This window comes from Mchenga conophoros, linkage group LG23 (assembly GCF_057382185.1).
Source record: "Mchenga conophoros isolate Kocher_MC1m ecotype Shallow Benthic linkage group LG23, M_conophoros_male_GT1.1, whole genome shotgun sequence".
Taxonomy (NCBI): Eukaryota; Metazoa; Chordata; class Actinopteri; order Cichliformes; family Cichlidae; genus Mchenga; species Mchenga conophoros.
Window position 1 is genome coordinate 14,529,301 of NC_140547.1, and position 22,727 is coordinate 14,552,027.

A 22,727-nucleotide genomic window follows, 5' to 3' on the forward strand; every position below is an offset into this window, starting at 1 on the left:
ATAATAACTTTAAAATTTTGCAAACCTTTGCAATTTCTCAGATGCACAAAGTTGTGTGTACTGGTGTGTTGTGTCTGATCCAGAAAAAAGCACTTTAGATGTTCAGGAAATCAGTTTATCACTTTCAGAAGCATCCTGAATCAACATGTTTTTCGGAGAATGTGGACTTTAAGTGTTCCTTTAATGGCTCTTTAGGTAAGTAACCTTTTACTCATTTAGCAGATTTCACTCAGAGATCTTTGTGCCACCCTGTGTGCAGTCCTAGAGCAGCTTCTCTGTATCTGCAGATAATCTGAACTCTAATCTTCCCTGATCAGTTGGCTCAGCTAACTGAACATCATTCTCTTTTACAGACAACATGTGCAGTAAAGCGAGAGCAACGTTGTATCGCAAACGGCAGACGAGGCCACATGTAGCTGTGTGATCTCAGAATATGAGCCCGAGAGAATGTTGGAGTGGCCTGGATGTTTTGTGTAAACTCTCAGGCTGAAACCGGCCTCTCTGCGGCTCAGTGTCACGTCAATAGACGAGAACACAGAGCGAATCCCAGGCTGAAGTTAACCACCGTGCTCACTGCGGCTCTATTGCTTTTTCCCACAGGACAAGCAGCTTCATTATGAAGCACCGTGGTCTCCTTTTCATCTCAGTGAGATCACCCCTGTGGGGAGTATCAACACTGTGAGCCACATCTGACGCTCTCTCGTCCCTGTTTAAACACTGAAATAGTATTCAATCATATTGTTGTTGGCTGCTTTCTTTCTTTTTTCTTTTTTTTTTTTTTTGTCATAATGCAGCTGCTTGGAAACTGCCATAGGACTCAAAGATCTCAGCGGAGAAAGGAGGTGATCAATTTCTGAGGGAACCCCCACCTACCCAGCCACCCACCCTCTTCTCTCCCCCTCGTCTCCCTGACCCCTCCACTTCCTCCTCCTCACTTCAACTAGCCATAATTATTTTGCAAAAGAGCTCCAGAAAAAGAACACGCAGAGTAATTTCTCTTGCCCAGTTATGAAAAGCTCATTAAAAAAGGCCCGGAACAAACAAAGCTTTTCCTGTGAGGCCTCTTTTCAAATTCATTTCATAATTTTCCTCTGTTTTAATCATTTATATCAATTAATCATTCCTTGGTGGAAAAGACATTCTTTGCAATCTTCCGTGGGGTTTTTTTGTTCTGCTGAGTGAGAGGCTTGATGAGAATGTCAGGAGAATGTGGCTCAAACCAAGGCGGAGTAGCACCGGCTTTGCCAAAAGGGAAATCAGCTTGATGCAGCGCGATCTCTTCGGAGCTGCAGGAATAATTAAACAATTAAAGTCAAGAAAAAGATCATCTTTATACATCTGACGTCTTTCTAATGAAGCCAGGGGCATCTTATAAGAGAGCCGTTTTGTCATGTAAAACCACTCAGCCTGCTGAATCTCAAACAGGGAAACTTTTCTCCAATAGCAACTGTTTTTGGTTAAACTGAAGACGTCACTTGTTTGCAGCTTTTCTTTACAAGGAGAGCAGCCCCCCGCCTCTCTGTCGTGGTGTCGCCACCATATACATTTCATTTTTATTAAAAAAGCGTTACAGTCACCTTCAGTTGATGGGATCTCAGAAGTGTCACGTGATGGTGGAAAAACTCAAACTGAAGGAATTAAAAGGATCTCAGCCAAATCAGGTCTTGCAGATTAGCCTTAATAGGTGTTGAAACCAATGACCCGAGGCTTAATGAGGTTGTAAACGACAGCAGGCCTCGCTGCGATTTTTTCCAGTGACAGACGATGGCGCCACTACGCAGCTATTAGGGGGGCTTGATATTTCCCAGAGGTTGGAGTCACCCTCGGTAAACTAAGTAGTTATTGAATGTCAACTAATTAAAGTCGGGCGTGAGATGAATGCAGCCTACAGGATGTTGCTATGCAGCTTTCAGTAGTCCCGACAATGGAGACAGTTTGATCTGTATATTATTACAATGCTTCATATGCAATCTCTCCATGTTCGAGTATTATGGACGTTTAGAAGAGATAATATATTTATCACGGTGATATTGAAGCTCCTTAAACAGGACACTGAGCTTATTCTACGGATTTTCTTTGTCGTATAAATCCGCTCTAATCTCGTCTCTGCCCCTGATTTGGCTTGTATACGTTGGACTGCTGCGTGTCTCTTCTCTCCGGTCCATCTCACCTCCGTTTCCATCCTTCTCTGTCTGCGTGTCCGAGTCAGTCTCGCCTCCCTCTGATTGGCCAGAATTGTTATTCCTCTTAAATGGACCGCGCGCCGATTGGCTGCCGAGGCCCTTTCGTCACGCGGCTGAAGGGGCTTTTTTACTGGAGGTTTCTTCCTGTCAGCGACACATGTAGAACAAGCAGCTAACGGGACCCAGAGACCAGAGCAGAGGACAGTCAATTACAGCTTCTCTGCCTGCCTCCGTGTTTCTGTTTTTCCTCCCTCCCTCTTCTCCACGCACTTCTCCAGCTCTGTGGACACAACGGCATGCGCAGACCTGTAATTACGGCTTGTGATGGACTCGTTTTTGTTCCAGCGAGAAAAAGAGCACTAAAAGCGGCAGCAGCAGTTAAACGGGAAGCATCCAGTGGAAATACTATCTGATAACTCCATTTGCTTGCTGAAGAGCCGAGCTCGAGGGTTTCGCTGCCGCGCGGAGCTGGAGGCCGACGACCGCGCGCGGTGTCGCGTCCGCTTTCTACCTGTACTTTTTTGGGGTACTGTTGTTGCAGCCTACCTGTTCGCCTACCTGCCATTCAAGCCGTCAACTTTACAGCCATTACCCTGAAAGGAGACAAACGAGGTGGGTGTTTGCCGCTGGTACAGCTGTTCTGTGTGTTTGCGCTGTATATATATATTTTATATGTATATATGCTACCTGCAATTGTCCGTAGTTTTCAGAGTGGAAACAGTCGGTTTTGAGTCCGCCTGTGTCTATTTTAGGAATGCCTGCGCTCAGATGTGACAGCGGACATTACACTGGTCTTTTTAAAGGACTCAGCTCGTAGTAATTGAGATGTGAAGCTGCATTTCTTTTATTTTCTATTTCAAAAACAAAATCAGGCAGCGGACAGAAGCTTTTAGCACATGGCTGTCTGATATGTTCCCCCCCTCCGTCTCTCTCGCTCCCTCTTCTATTTCCATGACTTGGTCTCCAAATTGCTTGCCCGTGTAATTACTTGAGTTAGCCCATTTAAGTTAAAAGCCACCCCCCTCCTCTTCCCCTCCCCGTCCCCTCCATCCCTCAGCGGAAAAAAAGGAAACTCCTCTGAATGAAACTTGATGATGGCCCCGTCTTGTTTATCCGGGAGTCACTTTCAGGTCGGCTTTTTTGATTCATCTCCTTTTAGATTTAATCAGCACTAAGGTACGCTGTGGTTTGTCCCTAAGAGCCATCGCTAATGGGCTTACTGAATGCTTTTCTCTGTGCACCCCCCACCCTCCCTCTTCCTAACTCTAATTAGCCTACCTGTCTTTCAACATAGATTTGGCTTTATCCAGGCGAGGCTGCCTGACCAAATTGGAGAGGATTACATTTGAAAGAGCCCACATTAATTTGGTGGGTGAAACAAATGCCTGCATTTCAGTAGATTAGAACATTTAACATCATTACAGCGTGTGCACATCGCTGTATCAGGGCTGTGGTGTAGATGCGTGATCATATACTTGGCTGAGGTCAAAGGCTCATGCAGCATCAGAACTATTGTGCCAAACATCAGCCTCTCTTTACTCACTCCCTTGAGTTTTGCTGTGGACATCACCTCTTTGCAGAGTGAGGAATTGTGCGCCATTAGGACAGCTCAACAAAGGCCCATGCTGTGTAATTGTTCCTCTGGCCCCACAGTGTTATCAGTGAATAGACATTCATCACAAGAGGTCTGATGAAGCAACAGCGTAGAGATCAAGGGCAGATTAATTCACTAAGTGACTCGTGGTTGTCTTGTAGCAGAGATCGGGCTTCGCAGCTGCAGATACAACATGTTCAAACAGCTGATAACTGATCAGTTATGACAAATGTGTCAACTCATAGCTGTGTAAGTCCTGACCCTTGTGTGTACAAAGCAGTCCTTGAGTGTAAAAGGAAAAAAAATAATAGTCTGAACAGCAACCTGTCATGGTTTCTTCTGTGTGTTCTCAGGTACGATGGTGAATCCCGGAGGCAGCAGCCAGCCACCACCGGTGGGCACAGGTTCTCTGTCCTGGAAGCGGTGCGCCGGCTGCGGGGGCAAAATTGCGGACCGTTTCCTCCTTTACACCATGGACAGCTACTGGCACAGCCGATGCCTGAAGTGCTCCTGCTGCCAGGCCCAGCTGGGTGAGATCGGCACATCGTGCTACACAAAAAGTGGCATGATCCTCTGTAGAAACGACTACATCAGGTGAGGAAATCACCAGGTTGTGTGTTCAGTTTTCTGTATTTTGCTTGTGCAGCCTTACTGAGCAAGTTTGATGTTTAAACATCTTGCATGAATTTAAAAGGAAAAATTGTGCTTCTCATAGCCCGTAGAACTTTTCTTCTGGATTATATTAGGCTGTGATATTAAATCAAGTTAAAAGCAGGACTAAGCTGATGTAGATCTGTCATGGTCATGCAACCGTCCGCAAAGTTTGGTGCATTCCTGCACGTCTCAAATTGTACTAACGTCATCAGCGCTCATTAAGGCATCCTGGTTGAAGGCTCTCTGGCCTGCCCTGAAAGACGCCAAACGTGGCGCCATGTTGACAGAGCACAAAGCAAAAGGAGAGAGTCTGTGCAGGTCATAATGCGGTCTGTCCTGTTTTACAATCAACAAAAGAACAGAAAACTGGTCCTAAATGACTTGAGTTAGCTCTGCAAGAGACACGGACAGGATCTGTGTTCAGTGAAGGCTGTTTTATTAAATTTTTTTAATACAGTGGAAAAAGGATCATTTAATTAGCAAAGAGAGCCTTTTTAAATATTCAAGTAGGTGTGCCAGACACCCAACCAGAGCTTGTTGATGACACTCATTCTGGTCATGTTGAGCAGTCTTAAGTGACGAGAGAAGGTGCAGTTTACTGAAAGTTGACATGCATCCTTGACTCAGCCTCATGTGCTAGACTGGTATGGATTTTTAAGCCAATCAATTAGCCATTTGCTAAACTTGAGTTTCTATTCATGCAAGACAGTCGGAGAGTCTGCTTTTATTGTTATATAATAGAAATGCATGCTCATATTCTAATGGATGGAACCGCACTCCAGTTAACGTACAACGCTGCTATCAAATCTGCACGGATAATTCAAAATCTAAAGTGCGCCTGTGCGCTCTCACACCCACCTCATAAAAAGGATGGGGAAGTCAATGGGGTACTTCATTCATAATGGGACTATAACGTAATTAAAATTGGAAGGGGGGGAAAATGTGGATACACCTTTCCACTTGTAATGAGAGCATGCTTGGTGGAAGAGCTAAAACGCACATTATGGAACCATGAGATCTCTGTGGAGATAAAGACAGGAGCGGGGTAGGAAAAAAACATCTGACAGTGAGTCTACACAATTAAATGCTTTAATTATAGTCCCCCTCCATTTCCTTTAGTCCTGATGGGTTTTATCTAATGAGATCTGGTCCCTGGCTTGTATCCGCTCCCAATGACGTGTCCGAAATGAATGAGAGCCACACTGCAAACAAAACATTTAATTAACCAAATTGGCTTTTGAGAGAGAGCAAGAGAGAAAGACAGAGAGAAGAGGGATTATTGTGAAGGCCATTTGCTGCTGTTTTTTTTCCCCCTCTTCATCTTAAAGGGGCAGATTCATATTTGTAATAGAGTGCTAAACAGCTCAACATACGTTCTCAGCTGCAGCTTCAGCTTTATATCCATACAGCTGATTTAATAATGCTCATCTGACTGATCGGGAGTTGAGTCGTATGCCTGGCCTGGGATGATAACCCATCCCCTGTTTTTCATGCAGCGCTTGTCCCCAAAAGCTTTAACTTAAAGCCAAAGTTGTGTTTGCTGTAGGGATCATGTTGTTTTAAGCTGGAGGTGATATTATTTCTGTGGGCTGCTAGTAGAGGGAGAATTAATTTACTTGTGGCTGCTGGATTCAGGGAGAATGTGTGTCCCCTTAATTGAATAAGCCTAGGTAATTAAATGGCACTTTTCCAATAGAACGTGTGAGGTAAATCTAATAGTTGGTTATTTAATATCACTTTGAAGTCTGCCCACTCAAGCACTATGACAGCACAAGAGAATGTGAACTATTAGGCCAGGGGAGGAAAAAAAAAAACTGGATCTCAGAAATTAATTAAATCGCATGCAATTTAGGGGAAACGTTTATCTTGATTTGTCATAACAGAATTAATTCAAGGCCTTCAATTCACTTGGGGCCAGATCTGTTACTCTGAATTAACCAAGTGTAATTTGGCTGATCCCCCACCGCCAGCACCACCCAAACTCCGACTCCAGCCCTACACACCCCCACCCCCTCCTCCTGAAACACATGCACATCACAGATTCACGCGAACCCTCCCTCATCCTCGCAATCTCCCCACCCCGCCCTGTCCTACCCCCCCCTCCACCCTTTTCTCTAATGCAGCTCTTGCCATTATGCAAAGCCCCGCTTCAGTATCAATATGGCCTAGTGCTTTTAAGGTGCTTTGGCTGCTGATGTAGAGAGGCATTTTTAATGGACTGTGTTGCAGAAATCATTGTTGTGGGGTAATTTTACCCTACTCAAAGGCCTTGGTGAATGAGGTCTGCATTTACCAGACAGCCTCGCAGCAAGCTATGCTATATTTCACCCGGCAGTCAGCGCTGAAATGAAATCCAATAGTCATTGCCTGCATAGGCAACAGACAGGTCCAAATGTGTTTTTTTGTTTGTTATTTAATTTAATCTAAGACAGATTCACAAGGGCGGAAGACGACAGATAAATCAAGATAAAGCCATCCCCGAGAAACGTAGTGAGTAACTGATTTTTTTTGTTGCAAAAAGCAGAAACCAGATGTGTCATTGCAATTAAGAGTCCCTTGGCCTTAATTATACTGACCTGGGGTGTTGGCTTCACCTCAGCGCTGTAGTTCACTGGCAGAAGAGGCCATTAGAGCCCAACTCTAAACCGATGCAGCAACTTAATTGAGCACCTAAAGGCTTTGGCTCCTAAATCAAATACTATCAAGAGCTATCCCCTGGTAAAATAATTAACCCGGTACGAGTTTCACACTGCGCCCAAATGTAAAAAGGCTGCGGTGAAAACTCCTTTTGTCCTTTGTTTCCTCACCTCTCAAAAGCTTTCGCACAGGAGGAAACTCCTCGAGCAACATATTCAACAAGAGCACGAGGAACATGTTTTCAATTTGAGCGAAGTTTGAATTTCGGAATGAGCCGGCTTTGATATGCAGAAACATCTTGTGGGGAAAGTGTAGTTTTGCTTCTCCACACACACACATTGCAGCAGAGCACAAGAGTCTTAAAGCAAGGCATATATGTTCATTTCCACTGTCATGTTTGTCCCAGCGAGAGCAGAGAATTGGCAGTGTTGTGACGACGGTCTCCAGTTAATTAGTTTCTGAAATTGAGTTTTGATGGAGCCATTCCAAATGATGCCAAGACAAAATTTGCTTCAGCCTAAGCTGCCTTATTGAAAGCCATTTCTGTGTCCCTTTGCAAAGAGCTCTGGCTTGTTTGTTTGTCAGTTTTTCTAACAACTGCTCGGGTTATGGTTGGGATGGTAGAGGCATTTATTCCCTCTTTGTTAAATACATTTCATAAAAAATGTCTTCAAGAAGGTCTGCGCAGAAAGACACTTTGATCTTGTTGTTCTTTCTTTCGCTTGTTAATTTTTTTCCCCCCAACCAAACAACTTTATCTGATGCACGCACGCCAGTGTTAACCACTCCCCCCCCTATCCCTTTCTGTCTCCATCCCTCTCTCTCCCTCTCTCTCCTTCTCTCCGGAGCATGTCAGATGCCGTGGTCTTATTTGATTGCTTAGGAAAAGTGCAGTGATAGAGCAAACACCCGGTGAGATATGATGACAAATGGGTCCAGATCCCAGTAAATTACTTTCTGCTCAAATCGAAATTTCATTCAGTTTGCTGCTCACCGAGATGAAGTAATCTAAATTGTGGACTCAGAAGGAAGATAGAAGGGAAGCTGGAGCAAGCATTTCATTATCAAGAGGCAGAGAGAGAGAGAGAGAGAGAGAGAGAGAGAAGGTTAGGGACGAAAGAGATGAGCAGAAGCAAATCTAAAGTGTTGACACCATGATTGAAAAGGTTAACCCATGCACATTATATATCAACCCGAGTAGCTACGGGGTTTCTAATGGAAACACGGCACTGACGGAGCATTCACAGGAGTCCTAATGGCAAAAGCACTACATCTCCGCCTGGATGTACAATCAAATCCTCTTAGGTCCTTATTGCTTATGTTCCACGTTATTATTAGGCTGCAAAAAATGTGCAGCCAAAGTAATATGCAGTTTCAGTGCTAGATGCTTGTGGAGGGCAGAGTCGTGTTGGATTCATTTTTCCTGTTGATACTGTGATGATTTTCTATTTCTTCTGCTGTATGTTTTCCCTTCGAGGCAGAAATGGAGTTGGGGGGAAACTTAGCGCCGGATACACTTTTCATTCAGTCACACACTCTGCAGAGAAAAGTGTGGACAGTCCATTACACAAGGCTAAATCTGTGCAGATGCATACAGCAGCTCCACAGTAACACTCCTTCTTCGTCCCTTTCTTCCCCCCCTCAGATTATTTGGGAACAGCGGAGCTTGCAGCGCCTGTGGTCAGTCTATTCCAGCCAGTGAACTGGTGATGAGGGCACAGGGCAATGTGTACCATCTCAAGGTAAAGTCAAGTTTCCTCTCTGGAGTTTTGAACTTGATGAAGTTGGAGTGCTGCACAGTTTAAAGCCTTTGTTTTGTTTTTAGCAGCGATGCATCGGTTATGAAATCCTGGGCCGATGTTTCAAATAACATTTTTTTTGGAGATAACTGATGGTGATCCCATTATTTTCTTTCATTTGTAACTTCATATTTTAGCATTTTGCCAATATACCGATATCAATCAGCTGAACAAACGGATATTCAACCGACACATCAGCACACTCCTAGTTTTCAGTTTTGTGTATAACAGTGTTTTCCTTAGTATCGGAATTATCTCTTTGAAGAACACACAAATCAGCATCACATTGAATTAACTTTACACTAATTATGTTGTGTGCTTGGCTTAAAATGTCTCTGTTGTGGTCAATAGCGACTACTGTCTGTATGGAGCAGGGCTAATGAGATATGATTAACAGGAGATCCAAAAAAGTATTAAAGCAAAAACTTTAGTTTGAATTCAAATTGGTGTAAAATCCAACTGCTGGAGTGCTAAAACAATAAGCGGATTAATCATTTAATCACCATCTGTTCTCATGTTAAATAATTAAAATTTTCAGCTTCTTGAGTAATGTTAATCCATTTAGCATTTTGATATTATTTCACAAAAAAGGAAATTTTATAGCATCACTGTATTAAAATGTTGTGATGAAAAATGATGTGAGCGTGTGTTTGAAGACTTATGAAACAGACCTAGGATCAGTTTTGATCTTAGCTATGAGAAAACATTAATATTTTGTGTAGATATTTGGTTGAAGCCTCAAAGTCTCTACAAAAACTATAGATTGCGTATGAAAAATTGATGTAGCTGCCCTGATGTTAGTCATTGGGTTTTGAAGCCTCTGTGCTTAAAAACAACTATATTTCAAATTTAAAGTTGCCATGTTTAGGCGGGATGAGGGCATACTGATTTATCGGTTAATGATGGTTAGCTGTTCATTAAGAGAAAAACAGATTTTTGTACCATGCATTTTTAAAGCTGTAAAGCTGGACGTGTTAGCAGGAGGAGGGAGGCTGTGGGGGTGACTTGTTTGTGGAGCAGAATAAAGTGGACACTACAGGATCTGACCTTTTTTGGCACTTCAGCATTAAGGCTCAGGTGTTGCTGCAACAGAAACAAAGAAATGCTTGGCTATGAAACTTTGACATGACGTGATGTCCCTAGTGGTTAAATAAGAGTACTGCAATTTGCACATGTATGTATCCAAGGCTGAATTTTGCATGATATCTATCAACAACGTGACAAGATTTCTCCTTGACAGATGTAAGGAAATAAATGCCAGATGCAAGATCTTTGAATTTACAGATGTGATGTGGTGTTCTAGTGTGTTAAAATGTAAAAAGTCTGTTTTTTAGCTACTTGATAACATTACTGAGAACAGGGAAGCTATTTAGAAACCAAATGATGGTTGTGTCTTCCACAAACACTAAATCTTAATGTGCGCTGGCTTTATTTAAGGAGCAATTTAAAGGCAGGATCCTTTAATTGAAATTGAGATTTAGAGTTCACAGGCGCTCAAGTCACAAATAAGATTCTTGGAACCTGCTTAAGCAACATTTTTATCCTCAGCTTCCTTTACAAGTTCAATGTAAACACACTACAGGGAAGGACCTGTAAGACCTTTAAGATCGGTTCTGTCTTTGTTTACAGTGTTTCACATGTTCCACCTGTCGGAACCGGCTCGTCCCCGGGGACCGGTTCCACTACATCAACGGCAGCCTGTTCTGCGAACACGACAGACCCACAGCGCTCATCAACGGCCATTTGAGTTCACTGCAGACGAACCCGCTGCTGCCCGACCAGAAGGTAAGACCCCCATGATGGCGGAGGGAGCCCCGCGGTTCTTTGTGGTCTCATTTCAAAGTACAAGACAAGCAGCAAAAGTCATCAGTCAGCCGGAGTCATTAGCAGGAAAAGGAAAAACATCTGTAATTTTCACGGCAACATTTTTCACTCTGTTTATATTGATGTCGTCGATTCGACTTCACTGCAAGGCATGCAGCCGATATTAAATCTTACAGAGCAGAGATGAATTTTATTTTTAGACAGCCAATGGATTTTTCCATCATTCTTGTTGGAGGACATGAACTTAGAAAATCTGTATTAACTGTCAGCACAAAGCATGCGAAAATGATGTTTTTGTGTACCGCTGCCCTCACACTTTGTTACCAGCAGACACATATTTGACTCATTGTGAATTTATTTTGCCGTTCTGAGCCAGACGTCCACTTTTAACATTAATACGGAGTGTTTAAAACCGAATTTGACTTTTCTATCAACACGCCTGGGATCACCTGGGTTAAGTTATTACTCCGAGGCCAAAAATGTGCATCCGAGTGGGGGCGAGAAGCGAACACAGACAGCAAGTTGCAGCAGCATGTATATCATGAAAGCTGTCATCATGGCTTTCCCTGATTTGATCTCGATGCCTCCAGTGAAAGCAAAACAGAAGGCCTAATCATATACGAAGGATAACTTCATTCTTCAGGATAGCTTCATTGTGCCTGCAGCAGATCTAATCATTTTTGCCTCACAACAAGCAGCTTTATTGATACCTTGTCTGCACATAGAGCACACTGAGAGATATGGGAGGTGTTTGGAGTGTGTCAGAGTCTGACTGAAAGAGGAATTATATTGTTGGGAGCATGCATTTCACCTTGAGTGGTTCTGTGAGTAGAGGAGAGGTAGAACTCCATTAAGCCCCCCCACATCCCTCCTCCCCTTACGTCACAGGCCTTTTAAGGGCTTGTCACTTTTACAAATCAGCTCTTGGAGCTCTAAGAGCTCCTCACATTTAAATTGAAAGCCGTTGCATTATCTAGCTTAATTTTAAATGTCTGTTTAAGTCCTTGCTCCCACCCCCAGTGTCTCTTGCAGCATGGCTGGTGTAGTAAATATGAGGCCTCATTGTTTATTTATGCACTAACATCAATTGTAGTGAAAACTGCTGAATTATTGATGCTAAAATGCAATCTGAATATTGGCCCTGGTGCTTTAATTATAGCAGAGAGCGAATTATTAAATAAACAGAGACTCATCGCTCAGTGGGAACAGTCTCTGGATGCTTTTGTTATCTGCGCGAGTGAAATAAGGAGAATTATTCTGCCGCTCAAGCACTTTATCACACTGTATTTCTTTTGCTCGAACAGAATTTCGACAGCCTCAAACACCAGAGGCTTACAGCAGGATAACAGCCCTCTGAATCAATACGGCTCCAGTGTATCGGCCTGAATATAGAAGCTGGTTTAGCAGAGGAGAAAATGAAGCAGTCACAGGGTTATCTTCTGACCGTTGTTTTGATTATGTGCGATTTCGCTGTGACATAATTGGTGTTGTTCACGATCATGGCGTAGGACATGTGATGCTCATTTATTAAGCTTTCTTCCCAGCTTCTTCCTAATCTCTTTGTTCAGAACAGACAAATTACCGCTCTCATACAGAGCTGCTTTGACCCAGGGGAGAGGGACCCTCCCAGCGTCAGTCACTTTAATTAGCCCCCAAGTAGGAGTTTGCAATTACTAATAGATTGAAGCCCTCCTAGTGATTTGAGGGATGAAGGGAAAAGTAAATCGCCCCTTCGAATCGCGGAGGAAAAAAAACAAGAAAGATGAAAAAGTTGAATGCTGCTGGTACCCAGACAGATAATTGTCTTTCCTCCCCTGCATTTTTCTGTTTCAAAGGACTGAACACCTCCTGCAGTTATGTCGGAGCGTGGTTCTAATTATACCAAAGAGAATCGCTTCATGAATGCACTTTTAGTTAATGCAAAGTAAATGGGACACCAGATGGTTTTCAAAGCCTGGCTGATCAATAAATTAAACACTGGAGCTGGTGGAAAGTTTATTTATCAAGGGGTGAAACATTTATGACATTTTGTGAACTGATGCTCTTAATGACGGCTTGATGTCTGTTCTCATTTAAACTTTTCCCTTTTTTTTTTTTTTTTTTTTTTATCGCCCTCTCCTTTCAGGTGTGTTAGGCGGGAGCCGTGCAGGAAGCAGGATGTGTGCCTTCATTTTAACCCTTACCCATTGACACCCGAGACAGTGTGGATCAGCAGCACCCCGGCCTTTTTAGCTGTGCCCCCAGGCCCTTTTGTCCTAAAGGAATCCTCCTCACATCTCAACCAGTAACCTGACTTTTTATTTCTGCAACTCATACCCAGCGCTCAGCCTTCAATCCTTGGCTTTTCCCCAACTGTGGGTGGATACTTGCACTTACTACACCTGAATCGGGACACTGCGGACTCTGTGACCTTGGGACGATTTAAAGGGGGGGGAAAAAGAAAAGTGAAAAAAGGGGGAGACCGATCCGAATCCTAGAGGACTCTACGGGAGGAGAAAATTAAACAACGTGACGAGACTATGTTGTGACTGAAGAGAAGGAACGAGACTAATGAGGTTTAAAAGGCGCAGGCTTTTCAACTCTGCACATTTGTTTAAAGACATTTTGGGGGGAAACCGGGACTTTTTCATTTTTCCTCTCCTCCTTTTCTATCCTCATTTCCCAGCAACATGGTGTTTCCACTTTCTATATTTTAAGTGTTGTCAAAGGGGAATGTGTTTTTTGGTTTTCTTTCTTTCTTTTTGGTGGTATATATCTATATATTAAGATGGGGTTTAAAAAAAATCTGTGGCATTTTGTGGAAAACAAATCATGAACACTCTCTTGGTGTATTTGTAAAACTACCATGTATGTACAGTATGCATGTAAATGTCGTTGTCCAGGCGTGGCTACAGTACATCTGACCCCTCCGCACTCAGCTCCTCCCTTTGAAACTCATGGCAAGCTGAAGAAATTTGCTCATAGTCAGTAATGTAGAGATCATCACCAACATTTAAATGCTGAATGAAAGAGAAATTTATTTGTGATATTTTCCGAGACATTTGCTCCAGTATGGTGTATTTAAGTAATAAAAATATTGAAGATTTAATAGCCTCCTTAAATTCATTGTAAAGCTTCAGTGTCTCTAATTAGCTAAACTTGGGTTTTTAGATGTTGTAATTAGTACCTGGCTAATTTTGTCTATTCAAGTGGGCAAAAGCCTGATATCAGCATGGCTGAAAATCCTCTATTGAACATCCTGCAGCACTGCCATTCAATTCCCAGCCTCGCAATCATCAAGGCGCATGATGAGCGTCTAACTGAAAATGGATAAACATGTATCCTCTCTTTTCTGTTCGGATGACCGTTTGCTATTCATCACTCTAATACCTGACAGAAATGGAGGAAAATGTCCCTTTGAAGATTCAATTACTGCAGAGAGGGAGAGAGGTGTCTCTTTCTGGCAGGCACAAATTGAATGGGCTATTTGCAGAACAAATTGGTGTTTGAAGTCCTTGCAAGACCTAATAGGTCTGAAGGAGGGACCCGGTAATGGCTGATGCGCTTATCTGCGGAGTCTGCGGCCTCGCATGAGCTCGCTGCTGCCGCTGAAACAATGCTGCTCTTCTCCAGAAGGAGGCTTTGATGCAAAAAAAATCATCTCGAAAAGGAAAGGAAATGGACCTGAAGAGTAAACAGACCCTTGTGTTTTAAATTGGAATTTCAATGGCATGAAAATCACGCCGAGTGGATTTGTTCTCGACCTTCTAAAGCACAACCTAAACATAGCGATTGTTAGCAATGCGTCACTTTCAGAGTCCCGGTTCTGAACATGCTGATCGAAGTCTAGCCAAGTATCTAATACGACTCTGATGCGCAAACCTGAACAAAAAGAAATATTAAAAAAACAAAACAACAAATACACACCTGTTACCTTGAACATCACAACAAAAGGCTTTAATGGAACTAACAGCAAATCCTTTGGGTCCTGTGGGGCTTCCGGGATGGGGGCGCAATGGAGAGGAGTGCTTGGTCTGTGGTGGTGTTTCAGGAGGTGGTACAAGTCAGAATAACACAAATGGAAGGTCCCACGTTTCCCAGCAGGACACTGAATTAACGCTCACGTCACTCATCTCTGGTTTTAATGTTGTGGCCGATTGGTGCGTATAACAGATACACTAAACAGGACAATGTAACTAAATCCGTGGCTCAGGTAATAGATGGGCTTCGATCCCGTGCTAAAGTATCCTTGGGCAAGACGCTTGAATGCCAACCTGCTTGCTATGGCGGGCGAACAGCTTGCATGGCAGCTCTGCCACACACCAGACCATTTAACAAACAAGTCGTTTCCTGGCAGGAACACCACTTTAACATTCTCGATTTGTATCTCTTTGCTTGCTTGCTTGCATTGTTTGAGCATGCAGGTACTCGCATGTACCTGACAAATGTCTAGCTTTGATTATCCATACATCACATTTTCCACCTCAGCCTTTTTTGTAATATTTACATTTTGTTAAATTTCCAGCACTTCCGCTCAGCTTTCTTTCTTTCTTTTTTTTTTTCACGGACAAATCGACGGGAGATGCACATCGATACAGGTGGAGGGAAATGGCTTTAATGGAACGGAGCCATAGTTAATGTTATTAGTAACACCTGTGCCTCTCTGACTACGACAAGCCAAAATGTCTTCCAGTGTGACGAAGGCAAGGCAGCTTATTAATGCTGCACATTTCATACACAGCTGCAGATCAAAGAGCTTTACTAATAGTGGAAAAAAGTGGGCATATTAAAACATGAAAATGATTATTAATAATGAGGAAAATGCAACACCAAATTGAGGACAGAAGTTCATTTATACACAATAGTAAGCAGGTAGGTTTATGTTTGGATTTTGTGGAACACTCTAAAAAGTTCGTATAGACAGAACGGCTCAGTATCAAAAACAAAATTAATCAAGCCGAGGTTTACTTCACAGGTTTCCTGAAAATCCCCCAAATTTAAACCGCCTCTCAAAGCAATTTAGCTGTAGTGGTAGGTTTATTGAATGTTATATAAAAACTGTTAATTGTCCCCTAATTTTCCAAAATATAAAGCGTCCCTCCCACCCGACCATCCCTGAAAAGAATCCAGAGACAACATTCACTTCTTAAAAGGAATTATGGAAAATTCCCAGTTGCTGCTTTCATTAGTTTTCCCAAAAATATACTTTTAGGGATGAAAGTCGGTCTGTTTTATTCATTTTTCAAGCCCTATTCTTTCTTTCTTTTTTTTTTTTTAATTCCATTACCTACAAAACTACTTGAGCTCGGTGCTTCAAGTATTTTACAATGAATATCTGGTACTATGGCTCTATGGATGTGGACCCTTGTGTAGCTTAAGTTAACAGAGTGATGGACGCTTGAAGTCCCGGAAATATTTGGATACCCGATCTCTGACAGCAGATTTGGATTCCTGCAGAAATCACAATGTTGCTGGTTGGGGACTCTTTTTGATTTACAGCTTCTCATATGCAAGATACATAATAACTCTATGACAATCCAAATCAGCTGAATGCTTTCACAGATATTAAATAAAGATATATATATTTTTAAAAACCACACATTTCCACAACATATCAGTGTGATATTCCTCAGGTTTGAATAACTCATATTTATAAATTGTCGTTTTTTTAAATTTGATGAACTGAGATGGAAAGAATCCAGTGTAACGCACCGTGTGGACATACCAGAACTGAGGCAGGAAAGTTTATATTCATATTCAGTTTCACAATCATTGCATTAAATTAATCTCTCATAACAATTCGTATATTCTATGTAAATCATATATTGCTTCATACTACCGGTTTTCACCCATTTATGGACTAAATGCATTTCTATCTAGGCTAGCAATAGTCAGATTCGCAAAAAATTGAAACGATCTCAAAGGATAATTCCACTTTTTTTTTTTTTTTACATGAGATTCAAATGGGGCTTTGGCTAGAGGTTCTATGAACCTCTTAAAACAGGAATTTTTTGTGTGGAAAAGGGGAGGATAGCTATGTAAACATCATTAAAATGTGGCAGTTTTAATACTTAGAGGACTGCAAAATGCTTCAAAACCATCATCCTCATTTAGCTTAACTGTCGCATTTGATTTAAGGGAGAATTATGAAACATGATGCCCATCCATTGCTGCTATTTCAGAGGTGATAACTGCAACATGCATCCCCACTTTCACCTGCATATGAATGGCTGTCAGGCTGCAGAAGCCTTTGAGTATCAGATTTTAAAAAAAAGAATTATCCTTTAAGTTGATTTTGGTTTAAAGTGATCTCAGTAATCCACATCAGAACAAGACCATTTCGTGCTACACTAACGTTGGCCTTTTCCATTATGAAATCCGCTTGGTTCCATTAAGCTGTTTACTCTCTCACACAGATAAATACATGCATACACACATGAATATACATAAGCCGTGCACGTGCGTACTAACAGATTTCATGAGTCATTTTTCAAATCAACTTATTGAGTCAAATTGCTCAGTTTGGGACTTAATACATATGTGAGAGTTTGCTTTGATGTGGTAAACCAGAGTGAGGGCTATGGGATCCCACCCACAACAATGAAGCACACTTAAATGGCACGGCAGCCTGAGGGAAATCACTTTGCTTCAACTCCAGCTCCTTCCTGCGCTCACTGGGGAGTCTACTGATGCACCACAACTGGATTACTTATGATTAGCCACCTTGTATTTATTTCTAATTAGTTTACGTCTTCATTCTGCTGCAAGTTTTTGATTATCATTTATCTCGATGTGATTGGAAGAGTTTTTTTTATGACAGAGTGGATGTTGTGTTCTGCATGACAGCCTGTGCAAACCGAAGACATCTGCCAAGCTAGTTTTATCTCCTTTTGTTTACTGCATCCGAAACAATATACTTAACACCTTCCAGATGCTTTGAGATAATAACATCAACACATTAAATCCATTTATTTATTTATTCCATCCTTCTAGTATTTCCTCTTTCTGAAATAATAGCATACAGAAAAATCTTCCAGCAGTTTGGCTCAGTGGATGATGCTTTTGTGTTATGTGTGCACAATTTTGTCTTCTTGGGTGCCATTGGGGATTAAATTAAACGTCGCACTGTTGTCCGGTTCATAGTCAGTTTTAAAATGAAGATAATTACTGCGACTTAGTCAGGATGTGTTCATATAGTGCAGTGTGTATACTACATCCATGTGGAAAAGTAGATTTTCACAAGACTCTTTGCAATTACATGAAAAATTAAGTACACCCTCACTGCTTCCATAGGAATTAAGAGGATAAGTAGCAGCCAGGTGCTGCTAATCAAGTGCACTTGATTAATTGATCATCAGCAAGTGTGAACACCTCTAAAAATGCAAAGGTTTTGGCATCTTGCTTGTCTGAAGCACTCAAGTCTGTAAATGAAATTGCAAAAAAAGAAGCATCATAGGTTCTACAGGCCTCAGTTAGCATGCTAAATGTTTAAGATCATAATGAAATGACACCGTTTTAAAAAGACTCAATAACTACGGTTTGTTTGGAGAGATTTGCTGAAGAAAACCTCAATATTTAAAAAAGAACATGACAGCACAGCTCAGGCCTGCAAAGGTGCATCTTAACAAACCGCAATCTAGACCACCTGGGACCTTAAGAGAACTGCAAACCTCAAGATACTGAAGCAACACTTTGAAGAAGTGGGAGCCAGAAACGGATAAAGTCATAAAGAAACTGATTACTTCAGTTTATTGCTGCTAAAGGTGGTTCTACAAGACACTGAATCATGGGGTGCACTTAGTTTTCCACAGGAGTCCCGGTGAAACCTTTCAAAATAAAATGTTATATACTGTTTGTGTAGTATATGAATTTGAACAGACTTTTCTCAAATTGAATACAGTGAGTCCTGCACTTAGTCAGACAACCATAGACTGTATGTAAAAGATGGACGTAGCCACTGTGAGGTCTAGTTTGTGAATGTAGCTGCAATTTATATAAGGTGGCATTAATATGAAAGATACTTCTTATGTGATGTGGCCAGGGATACGTTCTTAGAGGATGAAGAAAGGGGGGAAAAAGTACAATCATGCTTCTAGTGTTATTTACACTAGAAGCATGAGGAGATGGCTAACCTCAGAAGAGCTTAAAGCAACATCGGCATTTTTAAAGTTCATTAATTAATCCATTATCCATCCACCGATCTAGTAGGGGAGCTGAAGCATGTTGCAGCTGCCATAGGGTGAGAAGGGACTGGACACTCCGCCAGTTTGTTGCAGGGCTAACACGGAGAGACAAACAACCACTGACACTCACATTCACACTTCTGGGCAATTTAGAATCACCAGTTAATCTATTCCCTCTAACTGAGGAAGCGAGAGTACCCAGAGAGAACCCACGCAGACACAGAAAGGCCTCGGCCAGATGGTGGATTTGAACCCAGGACCTTCTTGCTGTGAGGCAACAGTGCTAACCATTGTGCTACCCTAATTAATCCATTAATTAACAGTAATTCATTAATTATAACCTACATACGCTCTCAAGTTTCAAAAACTATGTCAAGCTTTACTAGCTTTTCCCATTTTTGGGAAACAGCTGCTGATTGTAGCCTGATGTGTAATGAACCTATATTAAAGCGATCAGTTTCACATCTATCAAACTAATCAATAAAACCATCAGGAAACGGATCAACATCACTTCCAGAAGGATGAACTAAATCGGTGTTAGACTAAAGCTTATTTGTTTGTTTTCTTTCATTTTATCTTTTGTTAGGTTTGTGTGAATAATTTCCCTTCCTTTCTCCGATACTCCCTGTACTTCTTAAACAGAACGTTCTCTATAGCATCGTTCAACTTCCATTTCTTTATTTGTTCCTTCATTAGTTCATCCAGCCATCTGTTTTCTTGGCCAGACTTGATCAGATTTTGCCAAAACCTGTGAAAATTATGCATCTCACTTTCACGTTCCAGCATTTCTGTAATTACACTGATGAGGTCCAAGGGGTTTTGTCTGTTCCTTTGTTCACTTGTATCTCATAAACCATTTATCAGGCTTTCACTAAACTTGAGAAAGTGAAGCATCTTTTCCCTCAGATTTCTAATGATTACGGGTCACAGTGAAGATTCAAAGGTGTATGCAGTTTCCTGCCAGCACTTGGCAAATCTTCACCTATAAATGTATCTTAGAAAGTCTAATTTCCATTAACTTTAACACCATCAGACATCCATAGACTATCCATACAAAGGTTACCAGAATCTCAGCTTTCAGTGAAACCTGAAGCCCCTTAAAAACACCATCATGGTGTGAAATGCGCTTCATAATTGCCTTGTTTCAGCCCACTGTGGAATCAGCAAACAACTGAAAATAATGCCTGGGCACAGCGCTCAGTTACTTAGCCGGGTGTTCAATAACACACAGAGAGGGACATGCAAATATTAGTGGGGTGATTATTGGCAGTTGTGTTTGGCCTAAAGTAGCAGGTAACTCTATCCTCTCCATTATGCATGCTGTGAAGTGTGGTGCGAGGTGCACTGGTAAAGCGTTGCTTTTAACTGACCAGAAGAGGTTCACTTTACACTCAGATGTCCTTCACGGTGGAAATGCACTCGTAATGCAATGAGAGAAATGAAGCACCTCATGCACGCAGGACCTGAAGCCACCTTTAGGCAAAGTGGAAATTGGAAAAGTAACAAATAATACTTGAAGAATTTACAGCTCCATCAAAGAGCAAATTGTTTTGTGTTTTTTTTTATTTAAAAGTGAATTTTTCACACATTTCGATTTGAGTCATAACTGATGTCCGTAACAAGAAGCAATCCAAGACGCTAAACATATGCCGAGGCTGAAAATTCTTCCATATCACCTTTGCATGAATTGAGTTACTGAAGGATTTGTATATCTGGATTTGTAAAAGTTTGTTATATTCTAACACAGTGCTTCCTAATGTTTTTTTCCCTTCACTTCTATTTGATATGTATTTGTGTAGCTGTGATGCAAAATGCTCAATTTTAATCAACCTCACAATGGTAAAGAATCCTTCCAAAAATTCCTGGCTCCAGATCCAAATCGATTCCAAAAGTTAATTGTTTCTAAGCTGGGCCAAGTCCCAACTTCTGTAAGATTTTCATGCAAATCTGTCCATAACTTTTTGAGTAATCCTGCTAACAAACAAACAGACAATCTGAACCGATTAGATGACCTCCTTGGCAAATCATGGCAGAAGACACCAAAGTGTTTTGAGACCATATGAAAAATAAATATTGCTTTTTCTTATGAGCAATAAACGTGACTTTTTTTCACTTATTAAACTTGATCTCAGATTTTTTTGTAAGCTTTCCCTTAAATTACACTATTAGCTGCTTATAAACGGATTACATTTCTTTGTCTTCAAACTGCAGCGTCTCTTTTAATAAATAAATAAATAAACACACAAATGGAATGGGAGCCACTCGTTCTCTGCTGACATAAATGTTTATTTCACAGGAGAATATTTCAAACATGACATCTGGCTCATATTAAAAAAAGAGGATAAATACAAAAGGAATGAGACAGTCAACAGTCGTGTCATGTTTACTTTCTCGTGCACGCACGCACACACACACTCGCACACCATCTCCTCCCCTTTTACTGGTTTGACTCTTGAAAAGCATTCCTTGTTCCATTTTCCCCCATTCTCCTCAAGAATGTAGTAACAATAATAATGCATTAAGTGGGCTGAGTACTCTAAACACTCAGAGCTTCCTCTCACAGTAAGTGCAGAACCAGTTTGCCTGCTGTTGAAAGCATCTTACACACAGTCCTACAGAGAGTGGAGAGTTTGCCTCGGCACCCCCACCCCCACCCTTCTCTTTCTGCCTCGCACACGCACACACTCACAGACAGATGCAGAATACGCTCCTATCTGCAAGTCTAGGTGAAGAAACTAAAAACACCGTCGGGCTTTCGTGCTGTCTGGTGAATCTGAGGACTTCTGCGTCTGGTATCGTTGCTTTTGTGCAGGCATCCTGCAGAAAGAGTCCCACCTGAGTTTTAGCGTTCATCGTGCTTCTGTCTGCTGGAGCCACCAGCATGGTGCAGCTCTGAGCAGGGGGTTAAATCCCCCATAAGAACAGCAAAAGGTCACCAAATGCTGTTGTTTATCAGCCATCCTGAAATGAAGCACCGAGCGAGTATCCTGTGGATTGATTTTAGCCCCTCTACAGTGAGCGGCATCGCAAACACACCATAATCATTATGTCCACGCAAATACTGCAAAAAATATAAAAGTAGTAAGGCTGTAGGCTTAATGACTGGGCAAGCTTACAACCAATATGTTTTTGTTTGTTTTTGTAAATATGATGTAAAGAAAGTGAATTTCTGTAATAATTCAATATGTGGATAAACATTTTTATTTTTGACATTAATGCCTTTATTACAGGGGAGCACAGGGGTACACAGAAAAGCAAGGTTATGGCACCCCAGCTTTAACGCCATCTGTTCTATATTACTGTGGCCTATAATTGCCACAAAATCCCCTAAATCACAATATGAGAAGGAAAGACATATAATTTAATTAAAATGACAAAAAAGAAGAAAAATTCACTTTAAAAAAGTCTGATAAGCCAAAAAAGTTTTAAAGCAAATTATGTCACAAATTTTTCAGGTTCCAGCAGACAAGATACTAAAGAAAGATTAAAATGATGATATCGGTTCAAATAAAGACATTTCAGATTTCTGACTTTAATCTAGTCGCCCAGATAGAACTTCCTGGTATGGAGTAGTGAGCTTAATTTGGGAACTCTTCTGTCTTGTCCAGCTATGGTTCAGTTTAAAAAACAAAAAAAACCCCAAGAAGATGATGGACAAAATTCAAGACTTAAAAACAGTACTCGACAAATCAGTGGGTGACGTCTTGACAGCTAGTTCTATAGATAAGGTGTTTAAAAAAATAAAACTCAAATTTTTTGGTCATTTTGTCATTTGAGGAAACATATTGGTTTCCTCAAATGACCAAACACAGCAGTGTTATAATCCTAAAAACCAGCCAACGTGTTAGCTTCCTGAAACGCAACCAGGAGCGCG

The 22,727-nt window shown here is 41.5% G+C and overlaps 1 protein-coding gene across 1 annotated transcript; it reads left to right on the forward strand.

Annotated features, from left to right (window-relative positions):
• Nucleotides 1-2,314: 2,314 nt before the first annotated feature.
• Nucleotides 2,315-13,779, forward strand: lmo4b (LIM domain only 4b). The gene is made up of 5 exons (XM_085264889.1): nucleotides 2,315-2,795; nucleotides 4,131-4,371; nucleotides 8,714-8,810; nucleotides 10,497-10,652; nucleotides 12,817-13,779. Exons 2-5 carry the CDS (start codon nucleotides 4,136-4,138, stop codon nucleotides 12,823-12,825), a joined length of 498 nt encoding a protein of 165 aa, XP_085121015.1. The 5' UTR covers nucleotides 2,315-2,795; nucleotides 4,131-4,135; the 3' UTR covers nucleotides 12,826-13,779.
• The last annotated feature ends 8,948 nt before the right edge of the window (nucleotides 13,780-22,727 follow it).

Coding starts and splice junctions, on each gene's coding strand:
- lmo4b (XM_085264889.1), top strand. CDS start 4,136: ATGGTGAATCCCGGAGGCAGCAGCCAGCCACCACCGGTGGGCACAGGT. Junction 4,372..8,713: donor TGTAGAAACGACTACATCAG/GTGAGGAAATCA, acceptor TCCCCCCCTCAG/ATTATTTGGGAACAGCGGAG. Junction 8,811..10,496: donor GCAATGTGTACCATCTCAAG/GTAAAGTCAAGT, acceptor CTTTGTTTACAG/TGTTTCACATGTTCCACCTG.